General features: G+C 40.5%; 1 protein-coding gene across 6 annotated transcripts in view; it reads right to left on the reverse strand.

The window, feature by feature from the left end:
* schip1 (schwannomin interacting protein 1) overlaps positions 1-14,453 on the reverse strand; it is a 204,612-nt gene that overhangs the window by 3,967 nt on the left and 186,192 nt on the right. For all 6 annotated transcript variants that reach the window (XM_044202004.1, XM_044202005.1, XM_044202007.1 and 3 more), the window contains 3 exons: positions 6,953-7,071; positions 4,804-4,921; positions 3,905-4,102 (listed from right to left, as the gene is read on the reverse strand). In XM_044202004.1, coding sequence (XP_044057939.1) covers positions 3,905-4,102; positions 4,804-4,921; positions 6,953-7,071 — 435 coding nt within the window. The remainder of the gene's footprint in view (positions 1-3,904; positions 4,103-4,803; positions 4,922-6,952; positions 7,072-14,453) is intronic.

Here is a 14,453-nt window from a genome sequence, read left to right on the forward strand (position 1 = left end):
CAGATGAACTCAGTGACTGAAGTTTTAACTGTCCAGCAGAGGCCAGCAGTGATACTACTGAGCCCACTGAGTGCTTTTACCCCACAATGTACACTACAGACTGGAGCAACCTGGTTCATTTTTACTTCATAGATCATCTTACATTTACAATTTGATTTCTCTTTTCATGGGAATTTTAAAAAATCCCTAGTCTTATCATTTAGCACAAACTCCCACTCATCCACAGCAATGAAAACATTTGTTATGTAATCACAGACAAAGGTGGCGTGACAATAAAGGGTGAGAAATTACACATTATTTCCCTGAGTGAAAATGAAAGTCTTCCATATAATGCAGTGTCCTGGAAGTTTTGGAGTTGTATTTGTGCATTGTATGACCATGTATTATTGTATTGACTAGTAACTGAACAAATATGGCTCCAAAGAGTGCTTTTATTTTTCAGTATTACCTTGAATGTGTTCTTAAAAACCAAATTATAATTTCTTCAATGCTTCTGCTGGCTTTGTGTACTGTATGTGTTAATGAGTGTAGCCACAACATGCAATAAAATCACAAAGCATCACGTGCGCTTTCTCAGTCAGATCATTTGCTTTTTGTTTACCAGACTCTCCCTCTGTCAACATTCCCATCCAACCAGTCTACATTCTTTCTCTTTTCCTCCAACACCAATTTTCTCTCTCCCTCCCACTTCATCTCCAGTCTTGACAAACAGTAGGTGAGAAGCGCGCATGTGCCACACTTGTGTTTGCATGCGTTGGCGTCTGGTTGGCTTTTCTTTCTAGTTTATCACCCCTCTTTCACTTTCACATTGGCACTGATGCAACTGTACTTGAGGCTGGCATGTGTCAGTTTCAGTTTCGAGTGACTGGACGTGCAGAAGGCGGCGACTGAAGAGTGACATAGAGGGATATGTGATGTCAAAGTTAGTGGGTGATGGGAAAGGCTCAAGATTGGTGTTAGTCCTGACTCAACGCAGTAGTCTTCTGATTGTGGTGTGAGTTTCTACTAAATACAAATTACTGTTCAATACCAGCAAATGAACCTCCAGCAATGACTCGATATCAGATTGAGGAACTACACTCTTCTCTGAATGAAGTTTGTTGAGAATTGAGGTTTTAAATCTGTCCCCCTGTTTTCTCTTGCGGACTTTCTTGTTTTCTATAGAGAAAACAAACATCTGTTTGTACAGATTTAGGAAAAACCCACACTCCCAGTTCACAGACAGATCCATTCTTGACAAGCAGGTAAGACAATCTGGTTTAGTTGGAACTGAATTAAACTGGCAGCAGTATGACAGCAGAAGGATTATTCTAGGACCTTTTTGTTTGACGTAACCCCCAACCTCTTTATCAGATGAGCTCAAGTACCCCTTCATTGACACTACCGTTATGTTCCAAATGTGTTCGTTTTAATTTATTTGAATGTTCAAAAATACTACATAAAGTGGATTGTTTCAATCTTTTTTTTGTCATACAATAGAATTGTCAGTGTTTAGAAGCTGGATCTTTAAACCATTTAGCCATCACTTACAGCTAATTATATAAACTTATGCATTACTTTTAACGAATTAATTAAATAGTTTATCCATTACTTTTAGCTAACTATTTCAACCATTTATTCATTACTTTTAACTAATTATTTCACCTTTTTATCCATTCATTTTAGGTAATTATTTCCATTACTTTTAGCTATTTATTTCACCTGTTTAACCTCTCTTAGCTGACTTTTTAAACCTTTCATCCATTACTTTTTGCTAACTATTTAGACTTTGCACTTGCCAACTAGTTTTCATGCAATTTCTGTGGCAATGCGTCGCTTTAAGGTCTTACAACTGACTCAGGTTGGTGGAAGGTGAAGACAGACATCACACCAATTTGTATTCTTATTTGGATGGGTATATTTTTTTCAATCAAATCCCAATTTCTATTTTTTCAAGTTAGTTGAGCTACTCCACAATCCTTCCATGTACCCCAGGCAACTGCAGGAGAACCCCCTTGTTAGGAATTACTGTTCTAGGGAAGCATTTAGCACATGTAAATTCTGTTTAATAGCTCTCTGGTGTTGTGGACGTGGCAGGCGGCTGTAGTCTTAATACATCTTAATATTCAGTGTGCGTTCGGTCCGGATGTGACAGTGATGTCTTCTGACTGCTGAGCACTGCTACATCCCTAAACACTGAAGTCAATGCTTTCCAGCGTATGAATTATAGATGGACCCGGCCGAGCTGCCCTTCTCTTTCTGAATAAGTAAAGCGGTTCTGCCTGCAAGTCCGGGTGGAAATGTAGTGCGTGTAAGTCTGAGGGTGTGTGAGTATGCTAGTGTGTGTGCTCCTGAAGAGGCAGTGAAGCAGATAAAAACTGATAAAATAATGATGAGCAGGGTCATCATCACCTTCCTTCCTCTAAATGAGGGCAGAGGAACAGAGGGGACAGAGGAGGGGTGGGGGGAAGCTTCCTGTGACATCACCACAATATGTATATGACCTGGTCAGCTCCCATATAATACTCATATGTTACTGAAACACAACCCACCCATCTATTCTCACGTACTTTGACTAATGGACCTTGTTAAAAGGGCAATGTGGAGAAAAATTTAATGTCACATGACACAAGTCTAACATTTTGTTCTAAAACCTTAAAAAGCAAATGATAAAAAGTTATATTGGATATATTGTTACACATTATATCTGGTGGCTCTCTGCTCCAATTAGCTATCTTACCCATCTTTATGGTGAAAATGTGACTTTATGATTTGTTTCCATTACAGGCCAGTGTAAGCCATGTCAGAAAAATGTCAATGTAATGTACTGCCTTGTCATTGATAGAAAGAAGTGGTTATTTCTGTTGCAATCGTCTTCCTGTATCTTCCAGTGTAGTTACTACAACAAAAGGAGGCATACTTGCTGTTTTAAGCATTTGGTTATGCTTTAAAACTGTGACATCATCAGCGTAATTGATGCAACTGAGCAATCAGCTGGCACACCTGATATATTGTTCATGATGATGGTTTTAAACCAGCAATAACTTATTTTTTGGCCACCTGGGGGGCAGCAGAAACAAGCTGTAAACAAAACACTAACACATTTTCACCTTTTAATTAATATGGCGAACTTGTTAGCAAGCAGTTCCCGATTTACACATCAAGCAGATATGGAGCAACATTAGCATTCATTTGGAGTCGTGTTTCTGGGCATTAGGCAAATGTAAATGTAATGCAAAAATGACACTCCTCTCCACCAACTCCTGAGAAAAATCTCTGTCTCTTTAGCTGCTAAATGTTTTATTTCCACACCAGCTAGTCGCTAACTTTGTCTGTTTGCTGTTTGATTCTGGGCAGGTAGCTTACAGCAGATTTTTTAGTGTTTTTGATGAAAACATCTGCTTGTCTGCCAAAAACTACACTGATGAGAGCGATGAGAGTGAACCAAAACTGTAAAATTGTGGGCCGGGAAACCTAAACAATGAGCTGAAAGATGCTATATAGCTCTGCAGAGCTGAGGGGAACAGCAGAGTCGAGTGATAATTCTCTGTGTGTTCATCACTACAAGAAACCCCTTTCACATCCAAGTAGTCATGTGATCCATTTGTTAATATAAAAGTAAAACCAAAAACTTGAAACTGCAAATATGCCTTTTTTTTTGGAGTAACTCTACTCTTACATGTTCTATAAATCAGTGGATCTCTTGGTTCCAGTGGATCAATTTTGTGTTGCATTTGCATGCTAACCTTATCTGTATAAAACTACATAACTTGAACCAGGCCATTCCATTTACATGATTTTGAAATGTCAAGGAATATTGAATTCATAGAAAATTAGCCAGGTGTTTCCCCTTTTTAAAAATTGTCCTTATTGATGTAAAACTTCCCGGTCAAAGACAGCATTACTGTGTAATTCTGGTACTGACCAGGTCGGCCACCGGTGATTTCTTGCGATTCTGTTTCTCCACCTCCACCTGCATCTTGGCCATGGGCTTGGCCATAGCCAGGGCCAGCTTCGCCTCCGCCTGCAGCTTCTTCTGTCGACTCAGGAAGTCCATGTCCTCCAGAGACTCAGAGTCGTCCTCTGTGGTGTCCCTGTCCGAGTAAGACGAACTCTGCTTGGACTGCAGGGAGGATGTGGTGGAAGGAGGAAGAGGGAAAAAAAGACAAGTGTGGCAAGGTGGAATAAAATATGGAGAAAGTGAACAGAATAAGAAATGAGGGAGAAGAATGTGTAGTAAAGGTGGGAGAAAGGAGGGTAATAATGGAGGAAGGACAGAGGGAAATATAAGAAAGACTAGGTCAGATGATTAATGTTTATGTATTCTTGGCATTTTGGTATGTAGGTTTTTCACACTGACAGGAACGTCAGTATACATCAAATGGGCTGTGAGGAGAGCAAGGATGAACATGTAAAGAGATGATAATTCTCTCTTTTTGTTAAATGTGTCTGAGGCTGACAGGAGGTTAATGTGGCCAGTCATCCATGGCCACGGCGAGCGTATTCCAATTCACCTCTCGTTTGCTGCCCATGAATTGATTAACAGGCCAGAAAACGTGAGCATGGACATTCATAGCGCTACGAAACTGCCAGCTATCTCTGTGATTCGTAATGAATATCTTCCCCGTTTCACTGCTTTCATTCTTGTTCTGTCTCAATCTCGCTTTTACACAGTCAAATGTTTACACTTGACACTTTCACACCATCAACCCTGTATCTCATAATACACATTTTGTAGTGATTTCAAGATTTAAGTAGTTTTCTTTCATTCTTGAGAAATCTTATAATAACTCTTTGTGGGTTTTAAAGTGCACACGTGTGTACCATCGGGGACAGAGGTGTGTCCAGACTGGTCTCTGTCTTGCTGTCATCTGCATCACTGTCCTTGTCGCTGCCGCTGTCATTGACAAAACAGATCTGTAGGTTCATCCCACTCTGCAGCCTGCAGGAAGAGACAGAGATAGAGATAGATTCAAACAGAAGGAGACATGTTAATATTAGCATAAATGCAGATAAGAGTCAAGTCAGTTCAATGTTGACTCTTTCTGCAGTAATTGACTCTGACCAGGGCCAAAACAGACAGCACAGTCAACAGCACTGCTGCTAATACAAATGACCATTGATGAGTTCAAAAAAGTCCTTTGCCTCAATAAAGGATTTAGAGTGCTGTGAATATGCACACTGTACTGTGTGCACTACGCCATGTGTTAAAGAGAGAAAGAGTGCAAAAAAATTAAGACAAATGCAAAGAAAATCCTAACAGATGCTAGTTGCCTTCATCAACAGAGCAAAGTGCCGGCTGAGGACAGAATTAAGGAGGGCTTATGATTTTAATCATCTCCCCTCTTGACTTCAATATGGATTGATCCAGAATGCCTCTGGTAGGTGTGATCCGATATACCTGGGACCAGCGGGGGTGTTTTTGTGCCATGGAGGAGCAGAATATCACTACATCCAGCCCACTGTGGATCAATAATCTGCTTATTCAATGCAGCAATTACAAACAGAGCTGATTGGTTACACAGCATAGATCCAATCAGTCCAGATTAAAATAGGACCTGAGTGGTCGATTGTTCTTTTCGGGAGAGGCAGCATCAAAAACCTCCCTGTAACTCGAATTTAATAGATTGTGGGAGCGTTTACTAACTTTTCTGACGACTAGCAGCTGATATAGTGTGATGCCTCTACAGTGTAAAGCCTGACTGATATATCTGCAGACATGAGCTTATTGCATATATATTAGCATTATTACTGGTGAATATGTCAGCTGATAAGTAACAAGAAACTGCAGTACAGAAATCTCAAATATATGTTTGAATGTCACCATTACATAGTTTGAGAGATGAGAGAGCACTGACAAGTTTATCTTTTAAATATAAAGTGTCACTCAGTACATATCTTGGTCACAATTATTTACAACTGAAGGGGTGTAATTATACGCACATCACATAGGTGCGAGACTATTCGAAAAGCAGCGCATGCACACACACTCCAAGCCGCAAAATTGCAGTCACAAAATACACACAGGCTATTGGTGTGTGTGTGTGTGTGTGTGTGTCTGTGTGTGCGTGCGTGCGTGCGTGTATATATATATGGGTGTGGAAACCATTCCTTCCAACATTTTTACCTGATGAAGATCTGACTTGGATCGAAACATTGTCTTTTTGAATACATTTTGTGGCTTGGAGTCAGTGTGCAGGCATTACTTTTCCTACAATACCTTAAAAAAGAAATTTAAGGGATCCTTATAAAAACATGTTCCATGTTTAAAAAAAAAAAGAATATTGATCGATATGTTGTAATCTGATTCTTCAATTCTCAAATATTGATAACGGTATCAGCCTCAAAAATCCATTGGGCTCCAATACAGTGTGTCTATGACTTTGCCACCCCAGACAAGTTTATTATATTTTCACACAGTACTGTCATCTTATTATTTCCATGTAATCATTAATGGGGCATTAAGCATCACAACCAGTCATTAATCTGTTGCAGCAATATTGAGAAATCCTTGTGATTCAAACCACATGAATACAAAGATCACTGTTTACAGAACATCTAGTTCCAGTAAGGTACAGTGTAGGAGGTGATAGTAGTGTGTATATGTGCACATGTAGGTGTCTTTTGGGAAGTGAGAGCCACAAAGGCTGACTGTGTGTGGCTCATTCACGCTATACAGATCCTCTCTGCTTCCTTCTTTCATTCTCTTCCTCCCTGTTTGTCCTTTCTTTATTGGTACCCATGACAGTAAATCTAGACTTTCAGATTTATACCCTTCTGTTTTTTTTTTTTACCTTTGTATACAGCTGACATTTATGTTACTACTGCTCTCATCTTCTTTCAGTACACTCTTCTTTAGAGAATTATGAGACCCCAAAAAGTACTAGAAAAAAACAATCTTGTGTTTTCCAAGTACCAGTCACATATGAATTAATTAAGCATGAATAAATATGACAGTGGTCAGAGGTCTTACCGTGAAGATAGGCTGGGTTTGCCGCTCTTGCTGCAGCTGGTGTAGATGCCTGGCCCATCGTCAAAGAAACTGCCCAGGGCCAACTTCTGCCTAATAGACTCCCTCTCATTCTTTTGGGCCTGCAACAGGAGATTAACAAGATTAGGTTACCTTTTTTGTGATCTTATTTTGTAGTTTCACAATGATGTCAGAGGCCAGGGATGGCATGGTAGGGATTAAGTGTCTTCCCCAAAGACTCTTCAGAAGGGTGGATGCTTGCTGTCATGGCACCTCAAACCCAGGTACTTATATATAGCTTTCTGGCATGCTACATTGCCCTAACACCCTTTCCCCCCCACATGACTAGCTGTATGCACAAATAGAAGCGCTGTTACCCCGAGCACTTTCTGACAGTCCAAACCATGGGTGCAAGTATATTAATAGCAGCAGCTTCCTCTTACTTTGTAGTAAGAGGTTCGGTGTCATCCTAACAAGCTCTGATACAAAGTGTGGAGTCAGCTGAAGTACTAAAAAAAATGTGTAAAAATATCTAAGTAGGGATCATTACAAGTTGACATTACCAGTATTCACAGGTAGGTGGTGCTGTTGTCTCAGAGAACAACCAGTGAGTGCTCCAATACTCGCACACACAAATTAGATCTTTTAATACAGGATTTACACAGGTTTAAGTTTATGTATGGTAAACTCCAGAGGAAGAACAGTAATAGCCCTTTCATACATGCTTAAATCTGTAAGAATCCCAACATTACACAGTTCCAGAGTCACTCTCACTTGGCCTCTTCCCAATCCTGAATTCCTAACTCAGCACAGCTTCAGCTTTGGCAGCACTTCACACACGCTCACACACACCAGTCCCCATAGGACGTCTCGTCTGTGCTGATAGCAGGTAAACACATCCAACTGAGGTGCAAACAACTAATGAGCGACTCAGACTGTTTCTAATCAAATGGGAAGAGTTCCATTCTCTGTAGCACTTTTCGCACATGCTGCTGTTGCACACAAGCATTAGAGCCCAGATTTTTGCCATGGCACTACGACTTAGGAAGGACTTTCCATGGTCATTATGACCCTCTCTGAAAAAAGTTTCTGTCTGTCAAACACTAAACACTGCAGTGCTCCTGCCCTTCTTTCAAACAGAAATCAGTAGGCCTGAAGGACAGGAGGAATGTAAAGACTCAGAAAATAAAGTTTTACATTATGTGAGCTATAAGAAAGTTTAGAGGTTTAAATCACTGGTTCTCAACCTTTTGGGCTCGTGAATCTTTATAGCCAAGCAATGCATGATGCCATGTCCACGTCATATGGGATGCTTTGTAGAGATGGGAGAGACTCCCATGTTTACAACTTGCGAGTGTTCATGTCATCGGACAACTTAAGACAATTGTATGACTACTAGAGTTGGTTGTGTGGAGGTTAAAAATACTGTGCATTGACAACATTACGCTATATCCATTACATTTGGGTTTAATCACCTTGAACGATAAACTTTGGGTGACATGAGGCATCCAAGTTTCTTTGGTTATTGGGCATTTCTGTATTATTAAGCGCCAAGCCAGAAAAAATAAATATAATTTTATGTATCAAAATGTTTTTTCTACTTCTTTCTTAACTTGTTAATCATTTTGCAATCTCTAACATTATCTTGTGACACCTTGGAGGGCCCTTGGGAACTACTGGTTTAAATATTTTAGGTTTGAAAAGATTATAAGGGGCGTCTGATGGCCTAATGGTTAAGACGTATACCATCTAACCGCAACATCCCTGGTTCAGTTCTGGCCAGAAACCAGATACTTCTCTCTCAGTATCTCTACTTTCACCATACAATAAAGGCAAAATGACAGAGGGGAAAAAGATTATGAGAATAAATCCACTTGGTACTTCACACTTATTTTATACTTATACCCACCTGGTACTTAATTTATTTTCTGACCTGTTTTTATAGTGTATTGTATTATATTTTTTGCTAGTACTTTCTCCTGTGTGCACTGATGTAAAGGCGAGCTGCTGTAACAAAGAGTTTCCCTTCGGGGATCAATAAAGTATTTCTGATTCTGATTCTGAATCAAGGTGGTGAAGCAAGAAAGAGATGCCTGGAGTGTAAACTCTATCCCTTCCTTTTTGGATCTGTCTCTTTCCCATTTTTTCCCCTTTCGACTCTTCCACCTCTCCTCTACACATCTTCCACCTTTCTCATCTATCACTGTTCATCACAATCCCACCTGATTCAGCCTCACAAGTCGTTTGTCTTGCTCTCTATTCCTCATTATCCCCAATTCCACTCATCTCCTTCCATCTCCACTTCTCTCCATCAGCCTCAGGCCTCTCCTATTCTTCCACCAAGATGTCTCTATGCTGTTCATTCTGTTCTTCCCTCTCCAAATTGCTTATCACAGCTTCACCTCTCTCCCACTCTTTTTCTCAACTCCTTCGCTGCCTCCTTTCCTCTCTCTCTGTCTGTCTCTCCTGACAATTGTGTGAAGGCGTTGGTGAGAGTGCTTCCACCAAGGACAAATTAACATAATCCCACTCCACACAAGAGCCCGCAAGACGCACTTGGCACTGCCAGCACACACTCTGGCATGTAGATTACTGGACCTGGCACTGCTCCTTTGTGTGTGTATGTTTGAAAGATAGCCTGGGGGAGTCAAGATGAACACACTTGAGAGTTTCAATTCATTGCTTCAAAGGCGCAATAGCAGCCTGTGTGGTACAGTGCAGGCACACATGTATGTACACGCACATCTCTCATACAAGCCTGACTACAACACAGCCGACATACTGTCAGTCAAGTTACTCCACAGAACAGCTGCTCCGAACAAAGACAAAAACCAGAAGCAGCAGGTTCACTGAGCATTGTTAACTGTTTGCTCCCCTCATGAGGCGAGGGCTGAGAAAAAACAAAAATGGGGGGCTGTGCTGAGGTCCAGGTGGAATGGAAGTGTGACACATTCAGGAAGGCTCAGGGGACATTTTGCATCAGAATACTGAGTAATCAAACAGCATCACCATAAACTTTACAGCTCAGTTGGAAAACAGTTTGCAAATGTAAGGCCACACACTCTCTGCTAGAGGGTTGTGCGTACAGTGGTTTAACTTGCCAAACTCCCTCCAAATAAAAAAGTCAATTCCCACACAGGAAGAGCCTCTGGTAATTGAACGTAGAGATGGGTTAACTTGGAAATAATCAGGTTACATCTTCAGCCAGTGATCATAACTTTTTGATCTGAACAGATGACTAGTTTCACTAGCTCACTAAAAAATTTAATAAGAGCATATGCTGCTGCAATGAGTTAAAACAAAAAACATTTCATACACTGCCACTGGCAAGATCATCAGCCCTCAAGGACAAACATCTAACTTTCTTTTGATAATATTTGTGATTTATATAAACATGGACACAATTTTGCACAAGGCTACTGATGACATGCAGTCATACGAGCAATGTTTTAAAACAGCTAAATATACATTTTACTATTTATGCTTGTTATACCTTTGCATAATGTGAGCTGTGAGAAAGTCAGGTTGAAATACATTACTTCTTCTATCATTGATCGGTAATTGGTCAATCACACTAGGGCTGCAACTAACAATTATTTTCATTATCGACTAATCTGCTGATTATTTTATTATTTAGCCTATAAAATGTCAGAAATCAGTTTATCTCCCCTTTTGTTTTGTGCGGACCAACATCCAAAAACCAAAGATATTCAGTTTACAATTATATAAAACAGAGAAAAGCAGCAAATCCTCACATTAAACAAGCTGGAACCTGTTTGGTGTTTTTGATTGAAAAATGACTGAAACTATTACCCTTACAAACTTAGTAACTGGAATTGACTGCAGGCATAGTCAGGATGTACAGTCACAGGTGAATTCAACTGTAGCACATTACATTCTCATAATAAGTGGGGAAAAAACTCTCAAAGCACCACTAGTCAAAAGTTATCACTGGTCTGCAGCTGGATTAGCATGCAGGAGGTCACCTCTGCATCCCACACCTGCCTGACAACACAATTTAACATAATCTGTTATACAGCATGTTTGTGTTGTGTGCTCTTGTGTGTGTCTGGGTGGGCTGTGTGTGGTAAAACAGTCATCACAGAAGCCCCATAAACCATTTACAAATGTGTGGAATTCGCCACTGAGAGGTGGAGGTGTGAAATGGGCAGGAAATACATGCTCCTGCCTCTCCTTCCTTTTCTACACAATTCTTTTACCAAGAGCTCATCTTGTACTTTATCTTGTCTTTTTAAATATTATGTGCTATCATATTACTTCCTTCATTGTAAGTAATTTGATTCATTTTCAGGGTCTCTTTAATGCAGGAAGCAATCAAATTGTGTCAAGTTCACAGTTTCCATGTTTGCTTATTGCTCCTCTTCCAGGTGTGACTTTTCAATTTTTAGTTTTGAGTGAATGAAATGCAAACCTTGCATGTCATGGCTGGAAACACACAAACTTTCTGCCCTTTTGATTAGCTCACTCACTTATATTGTCATGAATATGACGTTATAGTAACCTGTTGTGCGCTTTACTGGGTAATTTTCCCACTAGAGCTTCCTATAAAATCTTGAGATGGCAAATTATCCAAACGCCTGTTTCCACATGATGATGACATGGAAAATTGCCTAATCCATTACATTAACATTTTAAGATGCATGGGGGAAAGGGAGTAGAAAGAGAGAGAGAGAGAGAGAGAGAGAGAAAGCGCAACAGAGAGCAAAAGAGAGAGAAAGAGAGCGAGTGACAGTCCTATCCACCTCCCTCATTTCCTGGCCTTGAGCACCAGAGTCGTCACTGTCCAAATTAAATTGGGAGGAACACAACTGGGCTAATTTGTGTTTTTCCTCAAATTCACCAAGCAATTTCCTCTGCTGAATTGACAAAGACATTTTCTCCTCCACTCTGCACTACAACCATTTATCCGCAGACCTAGAGGGTGATTTAGCCCTGGCCCTGGACGACAGGGTGCTTGTTTTGAGCCTTCAAATCTTCCCTGGAAATCTATATTAGAGGAGGGAGATGAATTTAATTATCTGTGCTAACAAAGAGCATCCTACTTCTCCCTTCCCCAAATTGCTGGCTCTTGTGGCCAGAAATTGTTTAGTGGTTAAGATCTGAGATGTGTTTAAATGTGGATGTGTGTGTGTGTGTGTGTGTGTGTGTGTGTATATCTCTGCATGCCTACGGTTTCTGTCCTTTGCTTTACTCTGATTCCATTCTCCCTTTTTGTCTCCCTACTGTATCTAAATTGGACAAATATATGCTAGAAGGACAGGTTCTTTAAAATGTATCTCCTCTTCATTTACTAATAGTTCTTTCTCCTTTCTTCTCTTTACCTCCATTCCTCAATAATTGCTCTCCCTTTTTTGCACAATGGTGGCTTTTCACTGGCCGATACCTCACTCCCTGGTTGGAGACAAGAACCCACTGTTCACACACACACACACACACACACACACACACACACACACACACACACACACACACACACACACACACACACACACACACACACACACACACACACACACACACAAATAACAGGTCTTGTGAGTACAGGCTGCGTTTCTATTTAAGTGAAGCAACAGTGTTGACATTTGTGTTTGGAAGAATTGGGACAGCTTCAGTATGATATGTATTCCAGTCCTGACAGTGAGCTGCTGCTGAGCTCACAGCTCTACAAACAGATACAAGGTCACTGTGTCTTCTGTGTGTGAGTGTTTTGACTGTGCTGCATAGCTTCACTGTTGTTGCAGGCATAGATTTGACTACAACTGCATCTACTTGTACATATTAAATATAAATATAGTCTAAAATCAATGTATATTCCATTTAAAGGTATAGTCTGACATTTTGGAAAATACACATATTTGTTACATTGATACCACTTTCATGTTTGTATGCTAAATATGTAGCTACAGCCAGCAGCAGGTGAGCTTAGCTTGGCATAACAAATGGTAACAAATCCACCTACCGGCACCTCTAAATCTCAGCAATAAACACATGATATCTTGTTAGTTTAATCTGTAAAAGCGTATATCCCAAAATGTCTAACTAGTCAACTAGTCCTTAAAGTATACACACTTAAAGTCTACATCCTGTCTTTGGAGGCTAAAAATGTATGTGTGCGTAAGACCATCTTCTGTTTTCATGTTATCTGAGACCTGTCTGTCTAGGCAGTGCAGCATTCCATCCCAGATAAGGGACCTGACTTCTGACCCCTCATAGAGTTCAGCCTCAGGTCAGCGCAAGGCTGCTCCTGTCACTCAGATTGGAAAAGAACAACTCAGCAAGTGGTAGAGGGCTATACATGAGTGTGTGCGTGGTGGTAAAAGAAACGGGGGAGGGTTATGGTGGGATAAAGGGAAAAAAGAAAAAGGGGGAGAATGATAAAGGGAGGGAGGAGAGATGGAGAGCATGAAGTGGGTTTAGACAGGACAATAGGTCTCCAAGTGACATTTGAGCTTTTTCTCTGTGAGAAGGCCACACTATGGATTTGTGGGAAAAGATTCAGTGGAGGAATCAGTTTTTTCTCCCAAAGAATGAAGCAGATTTAAGGATAAAAGCCTGGTTACTCACACCATTATGTCATAGCTTTGCCCCAAAAATCTAAGCACTTTAATAACCAAACTTCAAGCATTACGTCAGCTTCAGTCTTGGGCTGTATCACATAGCTGCAGACAACACATGAAACCCCTATTAAGGAGAAATTTAGAAATACGCTCATTTGCTTTCTTGCCGAGAGTTAGATGAGAAGATTGATCTCATATCTGTCTATTCAGTATACAGCTGGAGCCAGCAGCTGGTTAGCTTAGCATAAAGACTGGGAACCGGGGGAACAGCTAGCCTGGCTCTGCCCAAAGGAAACAAAATCTGCCTACCAGCTCTTTTAAACTTTAACTAATTAACATGTTATATTTTGTTTGTTAAATCTGTACAAAACCAAAGTGTAAAAATAACAAGTTGCGGTGTTAAGGTGGGTAATGTGCTGGACTGGCTGGAAGCAGTCACTTCCTGAAAGCTTGTTGTCACCGTGAGGTTGTTAGTCACTGCTTCTGGCCAAGAAATAGTCCAACACATAACCCACTGCAACTTTTTACACTTATGGATTGGACAAACAAGATATAACGTATTAATCAGTGAACTTTAGAGGTACCAGTAGATTAATTTGTTGTCCTTGGACAGAGCCAAACTAGCTGTTTCCCCCTGCTTTGTGCTAAGCTACGCTAAACTGCTGCTGGCTGTAGGTTCATACTGAAGGGACAGATACGACAGTGGTATTGATCTTCTCATCTAACTCTCGGCAAGAAACAGAATAAGTGTATTCCCTAAAATGTGGAACTATTCCTTTAACAGTACAAAGCAAAAGTAGCTGTCTATGTGTGTGTTCGAATACTTGGCAGACACAGAGAAGAGCAAACCATCAAAGTAAACATAGCCACATGTATCGCCTAAAATATTTCACAGCTATTGACCACACAGATTTTTCCAGTAGCCC

The sequence above is a fragment of the Siniperca chuatsi genome, linkage group LG7 (genome assembly GCF_020085105.1).
Source record: "Siniperca chuatsi isolate FFG_IHB_CAS linkage group LG7, ASM2008510v1, whole genome shotgun sequence".
In the NCBI taxonomy this organism is placed as follows: Eukaryota; Metazoa; Chordata; class Actinopteri; order Centrarchiformes; family Sinipercidae; genus Siniperca; species Siniperca chuatsi.